This window comes from Prionailurus bengalensis, chromosome A1, assembly GCF_016509475.1.
Source record: "Prionailurus bengalensis isolate Pbe53 chromosome A1, Fcat_Pben_1.1_paternal_pri, whole genome shotgun sequence".
Classification (NCBI taxonomy): Eukaryota; Metazoa; Chordata; class Mammalia; order Carnivora; family Felidae; genus Prionailurus; species Prionailurus bengalensis.
In genome coordinates, this window is record NC_057343.1 from 215,359,217 (window position 1) to 215,382,652 (window position 23,436).

The window sequence follows — 23,436 nt, forward strand, 5'->3', positions numbered from 1 at the left end:
ACACCTTTTCATCTTGGTGGGTCTGCCTGAAGAGTCTCATGATCTGTAGTGGACACTTTGGGAACACTTTCACCCTGGGGCTTCCTTCCACAGAATGGTTAACATTTCCTAAAATCCTAGAATCAGTTGGAAAGCTTTTGAAAATGTAAGAATGCCCTGACTGTCCCCACCCACATATATTTCAAGTATGGGGCCCAAGGATCTCTAGTTTAAAAAAAAATCCCGCAGTGCTTTTCTGATTCATCCATTGCTTGTTTTTGAGCCAAAGGCATTGAGGATATTTACTCCATTGCCGTGATTATCATTTAGCTCCTTTGTTGAGGGACTACTGTTTGAGCTAGGTGTTAGTGAAGTACATAGATTATATATGTTGTTTGTCCGGGCACAAACTCGTGGCATAGCCATATGAAAGTAGTCTGCGATGAATTGTTGAATCAGTGGACTAGTCAGTCGAAAAGCCAATCAAGAAGGCCTGTAGTTTCAGGCGGGATCCCTGGACCAGGCTGCCAGGGATACTTCATAAAGGCTACAGGGAGGTCTTTAAGGAATCAAGAAATTGTAGAATTTATTGGCATGAATAAATTCATATACTTGGAAGGATAAATGGCCAGTTTTGAAGATAATGAAACCAGATTAATCAGGATGAAAGGTTTATGTTGGGAAGTAATCAGAAATAAATTAAGAAAGATAAGTTTGGGTGCCAGACTTGGTGACATGTTAAAATTAATAAAAATATGTTTAAAGGAGGAAAATATTCTGAAATTCAGTATCATGGAAACATCATTTCATTATATCTTTTGCGAATAGAGCAGAGTAGACATGGCATCACCTTTTATCCTCTGCAGTACTTGCTTTGAAAGATTACCCAGTGGTAAGAATATTGGAGACTTTATTAAATTTTTCAAGCCATTATGGTCACATTAAGTACTTTATTGCTGCAGAACTTAAAAGAATTAATCTCCCTCCTGAGGCACTTTGCCTCTGCCAGGGAATACTTTGGTCATTAGCAAGAACTTTTTTTTATTCTTCCTCAAAGCTGGTATGATGGATATTGTAGGGTGTGGCCAAAGTCTAGAACTTATTTCATCTTGCCCCTCTGTAAATTTAGAGATGCTATAGATATTTTAAATCACAATTTCTTTGGTTGATGCCATAGCATGGTGTTTAAAATCATGAAAACATGAATAATTCACTAGCATTTTCAGTTGTGCAATTCCTCTTTTAAAACTGTATCCTGCTGCTTAGATATACAAAATGTTGGTAACATTTCTTAGACATAAATAACATGTTGCTACTGATGATGGGCGTTTAAATAATTTCATATTAGGTTACCTGTTTCTAGAAAATCTTCTCCAAGAAGTTTATTAATTTTGAGAGCAGAGTTCAACTTTTCCAAATACTAGTGGACTTTTGACTGTTAAGTGACATTTAAATATTCTTTTAAAACTTAAGTATACATTGTTTTCTAATCAGTGTGTATGAATTTACACAGATGTATTTATTTTGTCACTTACTTGGATTTGTCAGATGGCTGAGTGGGGCTACAATTATGGGTAGGGTAACCAGCTTGTTTCAGTTGCTGGGGGTTTTCCCAGTTTTACCATTGAAACCCCTCTGTCCTGGTTAAACCAGGCCACCAACCAGACTCTGACTGTGGGCATTGCTGTATGGCAGAATGAATCTTATTGGCCTCCATGTGGATCAACTCTGTGGCATTTGGCTCTAAAGCAGCTGAGCCAAAGAGTTTAGTTTCTAATTAGGGACTGCTGTGAGAGCTGGATATAAGCAAGGAGGTTATATAATAGCTTTTACCATCTTTTCACAAACTTCACCTTTTAGGATGAAAGAAAGGTATTTCACAAACAGTATGTTGTTAACTGAAGAAGGAACCACCTGTTCACTCTTCCTGTATTAGAATAAAAAAAATGAGGCTTCTATTAAAATTAAAAAATGTTCTCCATGGACATAATGAGAAGCTTAACCATTTGGTTTTTGTACCACCATACCTTCTATTTTAAAGGTGTAGAATTAAAGGAATACATAAGATCAGGAGTAAGACAAGGATGCTCACTTTTATTCAACATGTATTGGAAGTCCTACCAGAGCAGTTAGGCAGGAAAAAGAAATAAAAGGCATCCAAATTGTATGGAAGAAGTAAAACTGTCACTATTTGTAGATGATATGACTTTATATATAGAAAACCTCTAAAGGTTCCACCAAAAAACTGTTAGAACTAATAAGTGAATTCAGTGTAGTTGTAGGGTAAAAAAAAATCAACACATAAAAATTTGTTGGATTCTTATATATTAACAGCAAACTATCAGAAAGAGAACTTAAATTAAGAAAATAGTCCCATCCATAATTACATCAAAAGAATAAGACACCTAGGAGGAAATTTAAACTAGGAAGTGAAAAGCCTGTCCTCTGAAAACTGTAAGATGTTGATGAAAGAAATTGAAGACACAAATGAAAAGGTGTTCTGTGCTCATGGATTGGAATTAATATTATTAAAATGTCCATATTGCTCACAGAAATCTGTGGATTCAGTGCAACCCCTATCAAAATTCTAATGGCATTTTTCACAGAAATAGGATAAACAATCCTAAAATTTGTGTGGAACCACAAAAGATTTTGACTAGCCAAAACAGTCTTAAGAAAGAACAGAGCTGGAGGCATCATGTTCCCTGATTTCAAACTATACAACAGGGCTATAGTAATCAAACAGTATGGCATTAGCAAAAAGAAAAATAGACATGTTGATCAGTGGAACAGAATAGAGAGCCTGGGAATAAACTCCTGCATATATGGTAAATTAATTTATGACAAAGGAGGCAAGAATATACAATGGGGAAAGGAAGTCTCTCCAATAAATGGTGTTGGGAAAACTGGACAGCCACATGTGAAAGAATGAAATTGGACCACTACCTATGCCATATGCAAAAATTAACTCAAAATGGACTGAAGACTTGAATGTAAGATCTAAAACCATGAAACTTACAGGGGAAAACATAGGTGGAATCTCTTTGGCATTGGTCTGGGCAATGATGTTTTCGTACCGGACTCCAAAAACGCAAGGCAACAAAGGCAAAAGTAAACAAATGGAACTACATCAAACTGAAAAACTTGTGTTCAGTGAAGGAGATCATCAACAAAATGAAAAGGCCACCTACTGAATGGGAGAAGATATTTGCCAATCAGATATCCAATAAAGGGTTAATATCCAAAATATATAAAGAACTCACACAGTTCAATAACCAAAAAACCCAAATAATTTGATTAAAAATGGACAGAAGATCTGAATAGACATTTTTCTAGAGAAGATACAAATGGCCAACAGGCATATGAAAAGATGCTCAACATCACTAATCATTAGGAAAATGCAAATCAAAATCATGAATTGTCACCTTGTACCTTTCAGAATGGCTATTACCAAAATGACAAGAAATAACAAGTGTTGGGGAGGGTGTGGAGAAAAAGTAACCCTTGTATACTATTGGGAGTGTACATTGGTGCAGTCACTGTGGAGAACAGTATGGAGGTTCCTCAAAAAATTGAAAATATACCACATGACCCATGAGTTCCACTTCTGGGTATTTATTTGAAGGAAACAGAGACACGAATTCAAAAAGATATGAACGTTTATGTTCTAGCAGTATTATTTACAGTAGTCAAGATACGGAAAAAATCGAAGTGTTCATCAGTAGATGAATACACACACACACACACAATGGAATAGTGCTCAGCCATAAAAAAGAATAAAATCTTGCCATTTGCAACAACATGGATGGGCCTTGATGGTATTACCCTAAGTGAAATAAGTCCCAGAAAAAGACAAACACTGTATGATTTCACTTACATGTGGAATCAAAAAACAAAATGAATGGACAAAGCAAAGCCAAACTTAGATACAGAGAACAGATTGGTGGTTGCCAGAGAGGAAGGGGAGTGGGCAAAATGAGTGAAGGGGATCAAGAGGTAAACACTTTCAATTATAAAATATATAAGTCATGGCGATGTAATGTAAAGCATAGTGACTATAAGTCAGTAATACTGTGTTGCATATTTGAAAGTTGCCAAGAAAAGATCTTGAAGGTTCTTATCATAAGAAAAAAATTTGTAGCTTTGTATGGTGACAGTTGCTAACTAGAGTTGTGGTGATCATTTCATGGTGTATACAAATACTGAATTATTATGTCCTATACCTGAAACCAATATAATGATATATATGAATTATACTGCAATTTAAACAAAAGAAAGGAAAAAACAAGGTACATAGAGAACTAATGGAAAAAAATATGGAGAGAGGCATCTGTGTACCCTGAGTAGAAGTAAGCCATTCATTTGATATGTGAAATGAAACAGAATAAGCCAGTGCATTTCTTCCCTGTAATGTGGAATATTTCCCCTGTGTCTTTAGAGAGGTTAAGGAAAAGTTATATCTGACTAGATGTCCTTTTAAAAGTTTAATTTTTAAAGGTTTCTATGTGGACTGTGAAAAAGGACAGACTCATTGTTCATTATACCAAATGGCATAGACTCATTTACAGGGATGACATTATAGTTTTTATATAGAATAGCTGCTATGATTAAAGTATTTTAAATGACATTTTCCCTTGGGGATTGAGGCTTTCCCAGAAAAAAACCCGATTAATTTCTTCCTTACTTAGGTTAAAGTCAATACTGAAAGTCTTCTTATGGGAATAAACGGCTTTGATTTTTCTCTCTAGAAACCTAGCTCTGTCCGCATTGATCAACTGGATCGTGAACAGTTCAACCCTGATGTGATTACTTTTCCGATTATCGTCCATTTTGGGATACGCCCTGCACAGTTGAGTTATGCAGGAGATCCACAGTAAGATATTTCTCAGTGTTTGTCATAGCCAATTTCACCTTCTACTAACAGCTGAATTAGCAGAGGAATACCCTTTAGTGGATGCTTTCTTTGTAAAAAAATTAAGACCTGAAATGAGCCATGTTTCCAAATTTAGGTTACCAAATGAAACACGTTTTGGTAGCTCCTGAAGAATTATTTTCTCTATTGATTTGACTGTAGGTAATTATTATTCAATAGGATTATCCTTGGCAGTTTTGGTCAACATGAGTCCTGTATGTTTTTAACCTTAAGGAACTTTTCCTTTATTCATCATTATAATATTTATTGTTATTATTATTATTTACTTTTCCAGTGTACTCTAGAGGAAAGTAACACCATGTTGGTTCCTAGCACTGCCGGATTTATGCAGAGTTCTGTTTTGGGAGGCATCTTAATAAGCTCAGGATCCTATGCAAAGTCAAAGGTTGTGTTCTAAGGAGAAGGCATGACTTCTGACTCTTAGAATTGATGTTACTTTCCACGTTTGAGTTTTTCCAACTCGCTTGTTAGTGTTTTTCTGGGAGAAGCTGAGGATGTGTGGGAATAGAAATAGTACCATTATATTCTTCAGAAGTGTTTGGATTTCCTACCTCGTTAAACAAACGAAAAAATGGTTTCCTGACTTAATTTTTTTTTTTAAGGATTCATAATGGGAGAAAAGGGCATGGGAGATTTTCAATTCATAAATACAATTCTGGCTGATACATTAGAAGAGGCTAAAGGGTTTTGTTCTTTTTTTCCCCCCTTTGGATAAAAGTATGAAGCAGTGAACCAGGCACTGTGTAAGTACTTCTTTCTTTCCTCCATTCTCTAAAAAATTGTTACCAAAAAGGAGAGACCCAGCTAAGGCCAAGAAAGGAGCAGTTTGAATATGACAAAATTCTTTGAAAGTCCCTTCTTGTCAAAAATGTTAGTAGAATGTGATAGGCTGTCGTGGACTCTCCGATGGCAGGACTGTGTGCTGCTAAAGGACCGCATTTCTCTTCATTCCCAGGACGCTTTAACAGGATCCTTTACACTGAGCCAGCTTATCCCATATTTGGCTGCAACAAATAAGCTTATTTTTGTCATGGTAAATACAAATTGGTGCACACCATTCGTCTTTTTCCTTCTCCAGTGGAGAAATGGAGACAGCTGTGTAGCTTGGGTATTGGCATGGATGGGGTTCTCTTTTCTAATATTCTCCAGCTTTTATTTTCAATGTAGGCAGTTCAGAGACCGACAGCATCCTTGTTAAGTAAGGGATCTTTCTTTCAACAACCTCAGAAAGTACATATTTAAATAAAATAGGTAATGATGAGAAATGATACATATTTCTGTTGGTTTTTATGTTTCTTTGGAATTCTTTCCAGAGAGATTCAGGCATATAGTGACACCTCATTTTCAACACAGACTTATAATAATGAACTTAATTACTAGGTTCCAGATGACTCTTGGTCATCCTGCCCCACTGCCCCCAAATCATATCCTTCCTTAGAATGAAGGTTTGTTACCATTAAGGATCTCCAAAAGAATGTAATTTATGATTCAGCAGGCCTATTAAAACAACTGGTTTTATTGCACTTCAGATTCTCGTTCTCCTTGTCTGAGATGTCTGTCTGTCCTTTTCCTTAGGTACCAGAAACTGTGGAAGAGTTATGTGAAACTTCGCCACCTCCTAGCAAATAGTCCCAAAGTTAAACAAACTGACAAACAGAAGCTGGCACAAAGGGAGGTTGGTATCAAATCCTGTTCTGTGATAAATGATGATGTGCTTCAGATTTATTTCAAGATTATTGCATTACACCACTCTTCTAGAATAAGGTGGAAAAACACTTAAAAATATCATACTTTTTCCTCACATTGGTATATAGATTGATTTTCTTTTCCATCTTTCAGTGTCTAAGCATTTTCCCCCTAAAAAGGCCAGTTTCTTCATGGATTCCTACGATAGGGAATAAATGTATCTTTTAGAAATTTTCCAAATTTTAAAACTTGCTAGGTCAGTTTTTTATCATTAATTAGACTGCATATAGTACAACGTGGGTCTTACTCAAGTTTCTTCATCTTAAGGTTGTAAAAGATTATCTTCCATATGTCTGTTAGTTTAGTAGGGTGAACTTCTAAGGTTTTATATCCCAAATTCCATATTTTTTTACTAATGGGTAGTATTATCCCTGTATTCTAGGATTATTTATGTTTTAATTCTTAATTCATAATTTTAAGAATAAGTGGATTCAATGTCAACATAGATTTTATCTCATTGAAGTTTTATTCTGCTTTGGTAGTATAAGAGAACCAGACTTTGAAGATGGGAAAAGCGTTTGAATTCTGGTCTTGTCCACTTCCTGTGATTTGAGCCAGACATCCTCATTAAAAAGGAGGGAAACAAGGCTAAGAGAGGCTGACTCAAATTTCTCTCTGTTGGTGGACCCAGGGAAATAGGTGCTTGTGTGGACTTCTGAAATACTCCATTGAACTTTCCCCCCAATGGTATTTGGTCTGTGGTAGGCACTTAATGGTGGGAGTGGTGCAGTAGTTGTTGTTATGAGTACCTGTGAGATTCTTGAGTAAGCATACAAATATAAAATTATTTTTTTATAATTAGTTTTTTGAAGGGAGGTAAAAGGGAAGAGTCTTGCAAAGTCTTGACTATGTCTTGCAAAAGTTTTGAATCATTGTCTTTTTAAAATAAAATGTACCCCTGCAAGAGTTTTTGTAAGGGTTTTGCAAATTAGAAGCAACTTTTAGAATTAGGTGGGTTGCAGGTTAATTTACTGATTGTCTTTCTTAGATGTAAATGTTTAACATAAGGCTTGATATAAATATAATTTTTACATGATGATTTTAAGTCCCAAACATCACATTTTGTGTATCAGTACAAGGTCATTTTTTACTTGAACTCACCAGAATAGTCGATTTGGTTTAGATTTTTTTTCTTATGTAGTTACCAGGGAAGACCGACTTACACCCAAGGCTTTGAGGATCCTGGCCTTCATTTCAAATAAAATATTGTAATTTGGCATAAAGAGGTTTGAATACCTGAATATAAGGGTGATATTCAGTGAATCCAGCTTATAGTCTAATGCTTGATGTTTGGCTTAATATTACCTTACAACTGTCAGGTTACTTATCGTAATGAGTTCTTTTCTAGGAAGCGCTCCAAAAAATACGACAGAAGAATACAATGAGGCGAGAAGTAACAGTGGAGCTGAGTAGTCAAGGATTTTGGAAAACTGGCATCCGTTCTGATGTCTGTCAGGTGATGACGCCTCTGAGAACACACTATATATCTCTTTTTTTAAAAGGCATCTGTCACTGAAGTTTTCCTAATTTCCATGAATTTCCGTAGAACATACTGTCTTATAGCTAAATGGAACACCAACCATAAATTGTTTTCTATTGTTTGGGTTTTGTTTTTGTGTCCATTTTCATGTTGTCTTGTTCAGTTGTGTGTGTGTGTGCACGTGTATGTGTGTGCCACTGCGTGTGTACACGTGTGCATGTGTGCAGTGGTGGGCAGTTACTTGGTAGTACTAAATTCTGTCTCTGCATGTTGAGTGAAGGCAAGTCTGTTCTTGAAATGCCCCCGCCTGTTCGCAGCACCTGTGTGGGTGCTTCTGAAAAGAGCTCCAGCAGCTCTACAGGCAAACTCCTGAAGGTGGTGTGTACAAACTTTCCAGACAGATGACGCAAACTTACACTTTAGAGAATTGAAGGCATTAATGAACAGAATCAGTGTAAATTTCATATTTGAGCCAAATGATAATAGTTTTTGATGGGTGAACTAATAGAAGAACAAGTCAGCTATATATGACTGTCTCACTAGTAACTATTTTTGTTTTCCCTATGAGTGGAATTTATACCAGATTAGAGATTCCTAAAACCGAGCATATTCCTGGGCTCTTCACTTGATTCTTTTGTTATGATTGGTACTGGTTATGCTCCATGGGAATTACAGTAGCAGAAATGAGTACACAGGCAGGGATCAAGTGATGTAGTTCACTGTGTTCAGGCTTTTGGAAGAATACGTACAGGCTTCCACTTAATTCTGTTTTGATGGTAGTGTATATTGTAATCAGTTCAAGCAGTCTTAGGAATTTATTTCATCATAATGAGGTTTATTTTTTCCTTAAGTCGGTGTTGGCTTTAATTATTATATTGAACAGTGGGATTTAATCTTATCATTAAATGTATTGCTGTGTAATTCATTTATGTTGTGATGTCTGGAGCTACATATTTTTGTGTTAAGATTAATTGCTATTGATGCAGTGTTACTAAATAGTTTGAGAATAGTTACCAACAGTGGCAACCACCTATATCTACCAAGTCTTCAGTTACTTTGTTAACTGACCAATTTTTTTTTTTTTTACCATAAGTACTTTCAGGAGTGAGTATCTCTGTTGATTCTTTCTTAAAGCCACTTGAAGCCATGATACCCAGGTTTTCAGTTTCTCCCAAACCAACATAACGTCATCCTAAGGTAGACATTATAAGAACAATATGCGGAATGTTCAACAATCTGTTCAAAATCTGGTGCTTTCAGTGATAAGTCAGAATTGATAGAGACATCATAAAATTGTGGAACATTATAAACTGGAAGGAACCTTAGAGATCTTTCAGTTCAGTGGGTTTTAAACTTGTGTGTGTGTGTGTTTTTTTTTTTTGTTTGTTTTTTTTTTTTTGACAAAACCCTATAGAGCCCTAATTTGTAAAAAGATAGAAAATAACTAAGGGGTGGTGGGAGTGGAGGGAGTATCCTGTTGTATTGATTTCCACCCTTGTAGCAGGCCCTAAGGCAGTTTTGTTCCACTGGACACAATTTTGTTTAAAGTATTGAGCCCTTGGGGCACTTGGGTGACTAAGTCAGTTAAACATCCATTCTTGATCTGATCTTGATTGGCTTGGGTCATGATCTCACTCGTTGTGAGATTGAGCCCCACCTTGGCTCTGTGCTGGGCAGTTGGCTCCATGCTGGGCTTGGAGCCTGCTTAAGATTCTCTCCATCTCCTTCTGCCTCTCTCCCCATCCTCAAAATAAATAAATAAATAAATAAATACATAAGTGCATAAATAAATAAATACAAAATAAAATTAAAATAAAATAAAACAAAGAGCCCTTTTCCCCCCCTTTCTTTCAGTGAAATGCGTGCATATGGGTGCTGAATAATCTTTTCCACTGCAGTTCTGTGTTCTTCAGCTGTGTCACAGATTTCTTATTCTGGCTTGTCAGCTAGATTAGAAGTAGCTGGAGGACTAGGTTATCATCTCTTTATGTAGTATATTTAACCTTCTGTCTGGAGATTGGCAGGCAAAAGCACTCAGTTAATTCCTTTTACTAACTGGTCAGAGAAATTGGACCCTGATTAAAACTCCTGCCAAGGTGAGTACTCCTTGATCTAATAATAGTCCTTTGCTCTGAAGGACTCCCACTCTCCCAAAGACAACTGCCATCTGTTTAGAAGCCATGCTTCCAGTCTCCAATCCTATTTTTTACAAGTAATGTTGGCTTTATTTAATTTCTTATCCTAGAATAAATGTTTCTTTTTGTGTGTGTTCCTGAAATCAGATGGCAGGTGGCATGTAATAATGCAGTTTAAAACATTCAAACTAAAGGCGTTTAGTATGTTTGGTAATGAAGAATAAGAATCTGAGAAAGAGCAGTTAAATGAAATTATACACTGAATACTTTGAGTAATCCTGAAGCCTGTGAATAGGTAGACTCATACGTAATTTTTTTTTAAGTTATTTATTTATTTTGAGACAGAGAGCACACAAGCAGAAGAGGGGCAGAGAGAGTGGGAGAGAAAGAGAATCCCCAGCAGGCTCTGCCCTGACAGTGCAGAGCCTGATGCAGGGCTTGGACCCACGAACCACAAGATCATGACCTGAGCCGAAACCCAAGTCAGATGCTTAACTGACTGAGCCAGCCAGGCGCCCCTCACACTTAATTTTAAGGGAAAAAAAACCACTTCTCTAAAATTTTCAGGGGTTGGGCAGGGGAAGGATTCTCTATTTGGTAACACATTGATGTAGAACCTACTGTTCATAAGTAATAATTGCTACTAGGTTGCTGGCAAAAGCCTTTTGATGTTATCTTGCTGCCTCTGAGATGAAACTGTTGTCACACATCTGAGGTGGAGAAACTTAAGTACCAGCCCTTTATTCTAGATGTATAACCTCCCACCAGAGAAGTTACAGGGTTGTTACGAGGTTAGAAAATTCTATCTGATGCTCCAACCAATGTGAAGAGGAATGGGAAGCTAGGTGTGGGCCTGTAACCTATAATTACATGTGAACTAAATGCAGACTTGAAACTGTGTTTAGAGACAAACTATTGAAAGATTTATTCTGTGTTGCTGTTTATTAGAGTGAATTCTAGGTAACATGGGAGGAAAAAAAGCAAGAATTAAAACTTGAAACCAAGGCTGAAAAATTCAACAGTAGGACTCAGAAAAGGAAGAAAGGCAGCATGTTGTTACAGGATCTGTATTTTAAGAGTGGGCTTCTGCCCACTGAGGTTGAATTGGTATCTTATAGAAGTAGGTGCCTGTACCCTCTGCTATGGTAAGGAGGTAGATGGTCCATGGGAATCAATAAACTGAACCATAAGAATGGAGAATGGATAAATGTGACAAACAGAGACATCAAAAAAGAAGCAAGGAATCTGCCACCATTATGGTTATATAGCCCATATAAGGCTTATCCCAAACTGGGGAGATGAACTCATTGAGAAAACTAAGGAGGCACAGGTGCATGGAGAATTGCTGTCGGCGCTAGGGAGACAAGCTGAGTTGTGGTGGTTGGTCTTTGTACTGGGTACATCCAGGGCTATATTTGGATGCATTAATAGCTGTGCTGTCTTCCCATAGTAACTCTGGAATGGAATGGAGGGCTGCCTTGCTGGATCACAATAACTGATACTCTCGCTTCATGATTTATCAAGGGGACTGAACAGTGTAAAGAAATATCTCTAGGGATTAAGAGTTTTGGACAACACATTGAAGGAATCATTTTCTAAGTTTGAACTTGGGAGAGAAAATGGAGATTTATACCTCTGAGAGCATATGGCTTCACAGTTACTGATAACAAATTTTTGGACAATGAGAGGTACTTATTTTTTTATTTTATTTTTTTGAACTGGAGATGTTGTGCTTCTCGTAATGGAAGAAAAGGAGATTTTGCTTTGATGGCTGACTGGCCTGATAGAGAACTGTTAAAATTATATTTTTATTATACAAATTTCAGACATATAAAAGGTCAGGGAGAAAAGTGTAATGAACTCTATGTAGTCCTCACACGGCCTCAGTGGTTATCAGCCGCATTTCTGTAATATCAAATACCAGCCAGTGTTCATGTTTTCCTGTCTGTTAGACCTGTGTCAGTCTGCTTGAATTGGGATTCAAACAAGATTCATACATTGTGATGAGTTGATGTATTTTAAGTCTCTTTACCCTAAGTTCTCATTCCATTTTCCCTTTGTTTTCCTTGCAAATTTTTGTTGTTGAAGAAACTCAAATCTCGTGTTCAGTAATGGTAGTGTTCCTGCGATCTGATCTGATCTGAATTTTGCTGATTGTAACTTTATGGTATCATTTAACATGTGCTTCTCTCCCTTGTATATCCTATACATTGTTATAAACTGCTGTCTAATACAATACTACTGGCTACACATGGGTTTATAAACTTAAATTAATTAGAATTAAATGAAATTAGGGGTGCCTGGATATCTGTTAAGGGTCTGACTTAGACTCAGGTCATGATCTCACGGTTTGTGAATTCGAGCCCCATGTTGGGCTCTGTGCTGACAGCTCAGAGCCAGGAGCCTGCTTTGGATTCTGTGTCTCCCTCTCTTTGTGCCCCTCCCCAACTTGTGCTCTGTCTCTGAAAAATAAATAAATGTGAAAATATTTTTTTTAGAATTAAATGAAATTAAAAATTCAGTTCTTAGTTGTCCTAGCCACAGTTCAAGCCCTTATTAGACACATCTTGCTATTGCCTGTTATAACAGCAGAGATGCAGAATATTTTCATCATCATCGGACGTTCTGTTGAATGGCACTGATCACTTGTAAGTGTATTTTTTTGCGCAACCTACTCTTAAGTGTTAGTGTGGTGTCTCTCTCCCTGTCTCTTTTTATTGTAAGTGGATTATTTAAGGGTGTCTGGGTGGCTCAGTCAGTTAAGCATCCATCTGACTTTGACTCAGGTCATGATCTCATGGTTCTTGAGTTTGAGCCCTGCGTTGAGCTCTGTGCTGACCGCTGACGCCTGGAGCCTGGAGCCTGCTCTGGATTCTGTGTCTCCCTCTCTCTCTGCCCCTCCCCCTCTCACACTCTGTCTCTTTCTCTCTCACAAATAAATAAACATTAAAAAAAAATTGTAAGTGGATTATCCAAACATTTAATAGTTCTTTTAGAGAGTAAATTCTGTTCATAGAAATCTGACTTAATCAGACCATTTTTTAATTGAAGAAATAAGTCTTTGAATTGGAATGTATTTCTCCCCAGTCGTATACCTTATTTTAAAAATTGAAGTATAGTGGACATAAAATTAAATTAGTTTCACGTATACAACATAGTGATTCAGCAACTGTATACATGATGAAATACCACAATAAGTGTATTACAGTATTATTGACAATATTCCCTATGGTATGCTTTTTACCTCTGTGACTTATTTATTTTATAACTGGAAGTTTGTAACTCTTAATCCCCTTTACCTATTTTGTCCATTTTCCCAATCCCCTCCTGTTGGCAATCTCCAGTTTGTTTTCTATATTTATGAGTCTTTCTCTCTTTTGTTGTTGTTTGTTCATTTGTTTTGTTTTTTAGATTCTACATGTAAGTAAGTCATAAGGTTTTTTGCCTTTCTCTGTCTGGCTTATTTCACTTAGCATAGTACCTTCTGGGTCCATCCATGGTCTCTCTTTTGTGTGTAGCATTTTTAGTCACTAATGAATTATGAGCTTCCAAAGTGATATTTTAATTCTGTCTTTCTGCATTTATTAGTTAGAATACTTTAAAAAAGAATCTTTCCCTCATCAACTATTTGATATTCATACCAAAAAAAGTACTCATTTTTCTTTAATACACTAATAATAGTCCCAGGATAACAATATTAATGGCACCGATTATGGGAAGCAGTTGTTTGGGGGTATTCCTTTTTATCTGTGATTATCTACAGATATGACACAAGGCATGCACACACATTACTGTGGTTTAGTCACTTGTGCTTATATCACAAACTGGGTACACAGATTCATTTATTTCATTTGACTTTTGATTTAAAGTGTTTCTTTTAGAAAGTATTGTTTTGTAAATCTGTAAAATATTTTCCATGTTTCCAAACTCAGGTTTATAAAGCCAAGTCTGTTTTAAAAAAAATCTAACTTGTATCTCTTTCCTCTACTCCTTTCTTGCCACTCTGCACCCCTAAGGGTAGCCATCTTTTAGAAATGGTTTAATTTTTTCCTTTAATATAAGAAAACACAGACACACGCGCGTGCACACGCACGCATACATTCTTTGTATGTTTGGCCTCCCTGCTGTCAAACTGTTTTTTGTTATGTGGTCCCTGTGAACTCCATTTTCGTTGTTTGTTTGTTTGTTTTTTCTTTTTTTTCTTTTTTTCTTTTTACATCTCTTTGTATTCGGGAAGTTTCATAATTCTGTATGAATGGTTATCTTTTTATTAACACCTTTGTAGTCTAATGAAACTTCTCCCTCCCCTCCTATGTGTGTCCTATTGCCCATTATTGAAAATAAATGATTATTATTTCTTGTGCTTCTCTCTCTCATCCAGCACCTAATTTGAAGTGATTATCCTTTTTTAAAAATGTTTATTTATTTTTCAGAGAGAGAGAGAGTGAGCACGAGCAGGGGAGGGGCAGAGAGAGAGGGAGACAGAATCCAAAGCAGTCTCTAGGCTCTGAGCTGTCAGCCCAGAGCCCAACATGGGGCTTGAACTCACAAACTGAGCACATGACCTGAGCTGAAGTCGAATGCCCAATTGAGCCACTCTGATGCCCTCAAGTGATTATCCTTTGCTGCAAGTTAGTATTTATTGGACACACAGCAGCCTCATCCCTACTCTTCATGGACTTCACGTTCTCCCCTCATTTTCTGATAGTTGTAGTAATCTGTTAGAGTATTAGGCATTTTCTATAATGTTGACTCACTTATTGATTATCTGTAGTTAAAAATATATTTGAAGGTAATTGCTAGTTTATATGGCAGTGTCTATCCCCCTTGTTTTGATTGTCTGAGCTCCTTTCTGGCAGATTCCTTAAGAAGGGCTTATTGAAACAATTATCCTTAAGGTCCTGCATGTTCCTAACCCTTTGTCTTTAAATATAAAGGCCACTTAAACTAGATTTAAAATTTGTGAGTTACGTTTTCTTTTTTTAACATCTTAAATATGTTCTCTTTGTTATCTGGCATGTAGCTCTGTTGTCAAAAGTGTGATAATATGAATTTTATAAGTGACTTGGCCCTTTTGTCCCAGTGCCTAAAGGATTTTTTTCCTTTAAAAACTAATAATAGCCATACTAGAATATGTCTCAGCTTTTTTGGTTAATTTTTTCAGATATGCTGTGTACCCTTCAGTATATACTTTCAAGTTGTCTTTTATCTCAAATGTTTTCTTGAATTACACATTTCATTATTCTGTCCTGTTGTATTGATTTTCTTTAAGGATTCATGTTATATGCACTTTGTACCTTCTTTGTTTATCTTCTGTATCATTTTCTTTTGAATCCTTCATTTCTTTTTGATTTTTTTATTTCTCTAAAATTTTGCCTTTTTCCATCTTTTATTTCTCAAAGGCACTATCCATTGGTTAATTTGCTGTTCATTCTCTTTCGTCTGTATTCTTAAAATGATTTTTTCCTTTTGTGTCTTTTCTCTGAGGTTTGTCACTTTTTTTCAAATCTTCCTTTCCTCCAGTCATTTCATTTCCGAATTAATGTAAATGTAATACTTATTTGTAGGGTTTTTTTTTTAATAGCTTCCTTTGTTTTCTTAATTTTGTTTATCTTATTTTGAAATGTTAGGTTACGGCTTTCATCTGTTTTGTTGGCATGTTTTTCTGGCTTTATTTTTTAATTATCTGAGGAATCTTATTCTGTTCTTTCCATTTTCTGATAAAATCCTTGGATGGGGTATGATCATGATTTTGTATTGCTCTTCAAGTTAAATAATGTTAGATAAGTAAGTGAAATATTTTCTCATACTTTTAGGAGGGAGGTAGAAGTCAGATTAACTTTTCACGGTTAAAGAGCCCCTCCTGCTGCTTGTGCAAAGTGATAAAAGACATGGCTTCATAATATCTGAGACCTGCCCTCTCTGCTTTCCTCCCCTACTTTTATCTGGACTTTCTCTTTCTTTTGCCCTTTATTCTTCCTCTCTTGCTTAAATGTGCCTTTTACTCTCCGTACTTGCTTCACCATGGGACTTTATCCTCGAAGGGAACTTCAGTTTTTAATTTTGAGTATTTATAGGGCCTTAGCTGCTATGGCCCTTTACACTGTCCTCTTGTACTCACCTGGTAGATTGGAATCTGCAGAGCCCTCTCCAGTTTTGGTCACAGTTTTATTTTTTTTATTTTTTAAAAATGTTTATTTTTGAGAGAGATGGAGACAGAGTGTAAGCAGGGGAGGAGCAGAGAGCGAGGAAGACACAGAATCCCAAGCAGGCTCTGGGCTGTGAGCTGTCAGCACAGAGCCTGATGTGGGGCTTGAACCCACAGACCATGAGATCATGACCTGAGCTGAAGTCATGAATGCTTAACCAACTGAGCCCCCCAGGTGCCCCACAAAGATTGATAATATAAAAAAGGGCACCTAGGTGGGTCAGTCGGTTGAATATCCAACTCTTGCTTTTGCCCTGGGTCATGATCCCAGGGTTGTGAGATTGAGCCCCCCGTCAGGCTCTGTGCTGAGTGTGGAGCCTGCTTAAGATTCTTTCTCTTTCTCCCTCTGCCCCTTTCCCCTGCTCATGCTTGCTCACTCCCTCTAAAATAAGTAAAATGAAAAAAAAAAAAAAAAAAAACAACTGAGCTAGAGATTTTAACAGTCTTATACATAATGTTGAGACTTTGTTGTCTAGGTTACAAGATGGGCATGGGTCATATATAGCTTTTAGTGATATTCACAAGAAACACTCATATCTGTAAAGATAAACTAGTATTATTTGGAGCAAGTTTAGAGGAAGTAGTGAAAGGAATCAGAGCTGTTTGACATGAGTAAAGGTTAAAGGAAATAACACTTAGGTTAATGAAGAAAAGATGTGGAGACATTACCATTAAATGTTTTTTGTTTTTTGTTTTTTGTTTTTTTGTCCCCAGGGGTATAACTAGGTTTCAAGGGATAAACCTCCAAGAGATAGATTTAGATTAAATGTTGATAATAACTTTCTAATCACCAGAGTACTCTAAAGAGGGTGTTCTTTCCTTTTTAAAGAATTTTTTATTAGAGTGCCTTGGTGGCTCAGTCGGTTGAGCGACTGACTCTTGATATTGGCTCTGGTCATGATCTCATGGTCATGAGACCAAGAAGCTCCGCTTTGGGCTCTGTGCCAACAGCTTGGAACCTGCTTCGGATTCTCTCCCGAGTCTCTCTCTACCCCTCCCCTGCTCTTCCATTGCGCGCTCTCTCTCTCTCTCTCTCTCTCTCTCTCTCTCTCAAAATAAGTAAGTATTTAAAAAATTATTTTTTATTGTTTTTAATTTTTTTTAAAGTTTATTTGTTTATTTTGAGAGAGAGAGAGAGAGAGCACAAGCAGGGGAAGGGCATAGAGAGAGGGAGGGAGAGGGAGGGAGAGGGAGAGAGAGAGAGAGAGAGAGAAAGAAAGAAAGAGAAAGAGAAATCCAAGCAGGCTCTGTGCTATCAGCACAGAGCCCAATGCGGGACTTGAACTCATGAACCGTGAGATCATGACCTGAGCCAAGGTAGAGAGTCGAATGCTCATCTGACTGAGCCACCCAAGTCCATTCTGACCCAGCATTTTCTTTATTAAGTATAGTTGACATACAATGTTATGTTAGTTTTAGCTGCACAACATGGTGATTGAACAGTTCTATATATTACATAGTGCTCACTGTGATAAGTGTAGTCATGATCTGTCATCATATGTTATTACAACATTATCGACTGTATTCCCAATACTGTACTTTTCATCTCTGTGACTTATGTATTTATAACTGAAAGTTTATACCTTTTAATCTTTCACCCATCCTCCACCCCCTTTCCCTCTGGCAACCACCAGGGTGTTCTCTGTACTAATTTCATTTGTTCGTTTTGGGTTTTTTTTGTTTGTTTTGTTTTGGTTTTTTTAGATTCCATATAGAAGTGAGATCATATGGTATTTGTCTTTCTCTGAGTGATTTATTTCAGTTAGCATAATACCCTGCAGAGGGTGTCATTTTCTTGACAGGGGATGATCTCTTACTGGAGGTATTAAAAAAATAATTCATCAGTTTGAGTTTATACTTAAAGAAGATAGTTGCACTGTGTAGTCTTCATGACCCTTCTACCTTGAGTTTTTAGCATCAACTCCCTTGAGCTTTCTGCAATTTAAATGCCTGAAAAGTGATACCAGACATTGGTCACAATTTTGTTTCCCTATTACAATGTTCTTTAATGCAGCACTTAAACAGAACAACATGGAGGAAATGCCAATACTTCTGATCATAATGGCATATCTCTGGGAAGCCCTTGAGGGCAGAGAGTGTCTATCTTTTTTCTCTTCCACAACCCTAGTAATCCTTGCACATGGAGGTGCTCAATATGTATTTATTGAATTGAAATGGAAAAAAGGACTTCCTGTTGATTGGAGTTCCTAATTGGGAGCATTGATCTTTCCTTATAAGTTAATAATACAGGAGACTGATTTCTGCATTTTCAAGCAAATCCATTTTCATGTATTTTTAAACAATGCCATCTGAAAATACTTCAAAGAGTAAAATGATATAAAGCGGATGTCAGTCATTCTGTGGGCTGTGCCCATCCTCTAGGTTCTGATGAATAAGATGAATAAGAATGACTCCTTTCTCTCAAGTTCTAGGGAAATATTATTAAGAAAAAGAGAAGGCTATGCCTTTTATGAAATTATTTCCCAATAAGGCATCTTTAGCCAAATGAGAAGTGATTGAAACCAAAGTAAAAGTTCCATGTCCTCAGGTGACTTACCTGTATTGGTGGTTTTATAAAAGTCATCCTCAGATTATTAGATCATTAAGTATTAAACCTAGAATGGCCCTTTGAGATCATCTGGCTGAGAAGTTCTTACCTGGAGGATAGTGATAGGCTTTTAGGGGTCTGTGAACCCATTAAAATTGCATACCTTTTTTTTACGTGTTTATGCACATAGGCATTTTTCTGGGGAAGCAGTCATTTTCCTTAGATTCTCAAAAAAGTCTTGACCTTGACAAAGTTTCAGAATTTGTAAGTCCTAATCCATTCTCTTGGAATTAAAGGCAGGAGGCCCAGAAATTCTGATGACTTGCTGAGATTACCCTGCTGTATCCTGTTGAGGCCGGGTTACTCCTACCTGAGTGAGGCTGAGAGGCCTTGTGCTGAGCATTTTTTTGTATTGCTCATTTCATCCTTTTAACCACCACCACCCCCCCCCCCCCGGCAAAAAAAAAAAAAGTAGCTATACTGATTATTCCCATTCGGTAGGTGAGAAAACTGAGAGAGGGAGGTTAAATAACTCCCCTGTCAAGTCCCACAATTAATGAGTGACAGCAGGAATCAGACCGGGGCACTGTGATTCCTGAGACTACACCCTTCGTAACTATAGTCCACCACCCCTCATATGGGATTCGCAAAGATGCAATCTGGGATGGAAAATGGTTCTTGTTTGAAGCATTTTTAGAAGTTTTTATAGAGTTAAACATATTGAAATTTTCTTTCCTAGCATGCAATGATGTTGCCTGTTTTGACCCATCATATCCGCTACCACCAATGCCTAATGCATCTGGACAAATTAATAGGATATACTTTCCAAGATCGTTGTCTGTTACAGGTAAGAATTACTCTCCTGTACATTCATAATGACAAAATAGGGGTAATTCATCTTGCAGGTTACAAATGGAACATTGAGATTCTCCGTTCTGGGAGATAATGAGGACGTTTAGAAACATAGCTCTCCATTACTCTGGTCTCTGGTTGCCACTTTTAAACGCTTTTTCTCACCTTTTTTTTTTTTTGTTTTTTTTTGACACTGTCTTTAAAGAAACAGGCTAAAATTTGCCTGTCAAACCTGAGTCCCTTCTTTCAGCCTTCCCTTCTCTATGGCTCTTCTTTTCAGGTGATGACTATCCTAGTTCTCCTTTGAAAGATGTGGATTTTTAGGTTTCTTTTCAGAAGAGGACTTGTACTAGAGCTCTGGTATAAGCTCTGACACTGGAAGAGAGAAGATGGAAAGATGAGGGCTTAAAATTTGACTGGATACATAGATCTCTTTCCTGTTTCATTTGAAATGGTATAAAGATGGCACTTCTGAGTTAAACTAAATTTATTTCATTGAAATTTTAGCTGGCCATGACTCATCCAAGTCATCACTTAAATTTTGGAATGAATCCTGATCATGCCAGGAATTCTTTATCTAACTGTGGAATTCGGCAGCCCAAGTATGGAGATAGAAAAGTTCATCACATGCACATGCGGAAAAAAGGTATGTTTGGATTCTACCATTGTATTTTGGCCTGTGTTCTCTATTGTAAACTAAATCCTCATGATATGACTGTTTTATACTCTCATTCCTTACTGCTTTATGACCCATATATAACAGCATTCACTTTGAGCATTATTATAACGATGGATAAAATTTTTAGAAAAATTTGTTGCTCCCTTTCAAGTGCTTCAAGTAACTTTAGTTGATCACACTTGTAGACATGCAGATATTAAACCTTTTGAAATCAAATTGGGGTAAAATAGATAATTATCTATCTGTCATATCATGATCCTAGAATGCTTCTAACAGTATTTATTTGTGTATTTTTTTAATAGGAATTAACACCTTAATAAATATTATGTCACGTCTTGGACAAGATGATCCAACTCCCTCAAGGTAAAGTAACTTTTCTTAATAACAGCCTTATTGAGATATAATTCACATACCATATAATTCACCCATTTAAAGTATACAATTCAGCGGTTTTTAGAATGTTTACACAATGGTGCAACACTACTTAATTTTAGAATGTTTTCAGCACCCCAAAAAGAAACCCCATACTTCCTGTTTCCCCTCAGCTTGCCCATCCCTAGGCAACCATATTTTGCTTTCAGTCTGCTTCCAATCTCTATGGATTTGCCTATTCTGAACATTTCATGTAAATGGTATCATACAATGTGGTCCTTTGTGACTGGCCTCTTTTACTTAGCACAATGTTTTCAAGATTTATTCATGTTATAGTATGTGTTAGTGCTTTGTTTCATTTTATTGTCAAGTGATACTCCATGGTGTGGGTATGTCATGTTTTATTTATCGTTGATGGGTGTTTGGGTTGTTTCCACTTTTTGGCAATTATGAGTGATATTGCTGTGAATATTTGTGTACAGGTTTTTGTGTGGATATATATTTGATTTTCTTGGGTATATACCTAGGAGTGGAATTTCTGGGTCATATGGTAACTTTGTTTAACCTTTTAAGTAACTGCCAGACTGTTTTCCAAAGTGGCTACATTATTTTATATTCTCAGAAGCAGTATATAGTAGGTTCTGATTTCTTCACATCTTTCCCAACATTTGTGAATCTAGCCATCTTAGTAGGTAGGAAGTATTACCTCATTTGTGGTTTTGTTTGTATTTCCCTGATGGCTAATGATGTTGTGTATCTTTTCATGTGCTTAATTGGCCATTTGTATATCTTACCTAAGAGAACTATCTGTTGGGAACCTTTTCCTGTGTTTAATTGGGTTATTTTAAGTTATTGATTTAGAATCATTTTCATATATTCCAGATATAAGTCTCATCAGATGCAAATTTGCAAAAATTTTTTCTCATTCTAAGGATTGTTTCTTCATTCTTTTGAAGATGTCCTTCAAAGAAAAGTTTTGATGAAGTCCAATTTTTCTGTTACTTCTTGTGTTGCTTATACTTTTGGTGTCATGTCTAAGAAGCGACTGCCTAATATGGAGTCACAGAGATTTACATCTTTTTTCTTTTAAGAGTTGTATAGTTTTTTTCTCTTACATTTAGATCTTTGGTCTATTTTAGAGTTAATTTTTGTGTGTGGCGTGGTGTAGGGGTCCAGCTGCAGTCTTTTGATGCGGATATCCAGTTGTGCCAGCATCATTTGTTGAAAATGCTAATCTTTCTCCACTAAATTGTCTTGACACCCTTGTTGATAATTAATTGATGGTATATGTGAGGATTCTTTTTGGACTCTCAGTTCTATTCTGTTGATCTTTATGTCTGTCCTTATGCTGGTACCACACTGTCTTGATAACTAACTTTATAGTAAGTTTTGAAAATAAGAAATGCAAGATCTCCAACTTTTTTTTCCTCTTCTTCTTCTTTCAAGTTTGTTTTGGCTATCCCAGACCCATTACATTTCCACATGAAATTTTGGATTAGCTTATCAATTTTTGCAAAGAAGCCAGCTAGGATTTTGGTAGTGATTGTATTGAATCTGTAGATCAGTTTGTGAATGATTACCATCTTAATATTAAGTTCTGATCCCTAAACATTATAAAAATTTTTTTTTTATTTTGTAAAGTTTATTTATTTTGAGAGAGAGAAAGAGAGAGAGAGAGAGAGAATGGGGGAGGGGCAGAGAAAGAGAATCCTGTGCAGTGCAGAGTCCGACGTGGGGATTGAACTCACCAACTGTGAGATCATGACCAGAGCCAAAATCAAGAGTTGAATGCTTAACTGATTGAGCCACCCAAGCACCCCAAGTCATGTTTTTTTTTAAATACTAATATTATTGTGTTTTTATTTATTTATTTTTATAATATTTGTTTATTTTGAGCGACACAGTGAGCGGGGGGAGGGACAGAGAGAGAGAAGAGAGAGAATCCCAGACAGGCTCCACGCTATCAGCGAGCGCGGAGCCTGACAAGGGGCTTGATCTCAATGAACCATGAGAGTATGACCTGAACTGAGATCAAGAGTTGGACATTTAACCAACAAGCCACCCAGGTGCCCCCTAATTAAGTCATCTTTAATTAATTTAATTTATATTATAGTTTTAAGAGTACATTTTGTCTTTTGTTAAATTTATTCCTAAGTATTTTATTCTTTTTGATGCTATTATATATGGAATTGTTTTCTTAATTTCATTTTTGGATTGTTCATTGCCGTTGTAGACAAATAGAATCAGTTTTTGTATATTGATGTTGTATCTTGCAACCTTGATGAGCTCCTTTGTTAGCTATAATAGTTTTTTAGTGGATTGTGTAGTATTTTTTTGTGTATATGATCATATCACCTACAAGTAGAGATGGTTTTAGTTTTTCCGTTCCACTTTGGATGCCTTTTATTTCATTCTTTAAACATAGTTGCCCTGGCTAGAGCTTCCAGTATAGTGCTGAATAGAAGTGGTAAGAGTGGGTCCTTGTCTTCTTCCTAAAATCTTTA

The 23,436-nt window shown here is 36.6% G+C and overlaps 1 protein-coding gene across 13 annotated transcripts in view; it reads left to right on the forward strand.

Moving 5' to 3' along the window:
• DROSHA (drosha ribonuclease III) overlaps window positions 1-23,436 on the forward strand; it is a 126,467-nt gene that overhangs the window by 56,316 nt on the left and 46,715 nt on the right. For 11 of the 13 annotated variants that reach the window (XM_043600545.1, XM_043600633.1, XM_043600605.1 and 8 more), the window contains 6 exons: window positions 4,728-4,852; window positions 6,488-6,587; window positions 8,007-8,114; window positions 19,769-19,876; window positions 20,389-20,527; window positions 20,863-20,923. In XM_043600545.1, coding sequence (XP_043456480.1) covers window positions 4,728-4,852; window positions 6,488-6,587; window positions 8,007-8,114; window positions 19,769-19,876; window positions 20,389-20,527; window positions 20,863-20,923 — 641 coding nt within the window. The remainder of the gene's footprint in view (window positions 1-4,727; window positions 4,853-6,487; window positions 6,588-8,006; window positions 8,115-19,768; window positions 19,877-20,388; window positions 20,528-20,862; window positions 20,924-23,436) is intronic. The other 2 variants (XM_043600584.1, XM_043600594.1) reach the window with 1 other exon arrangement.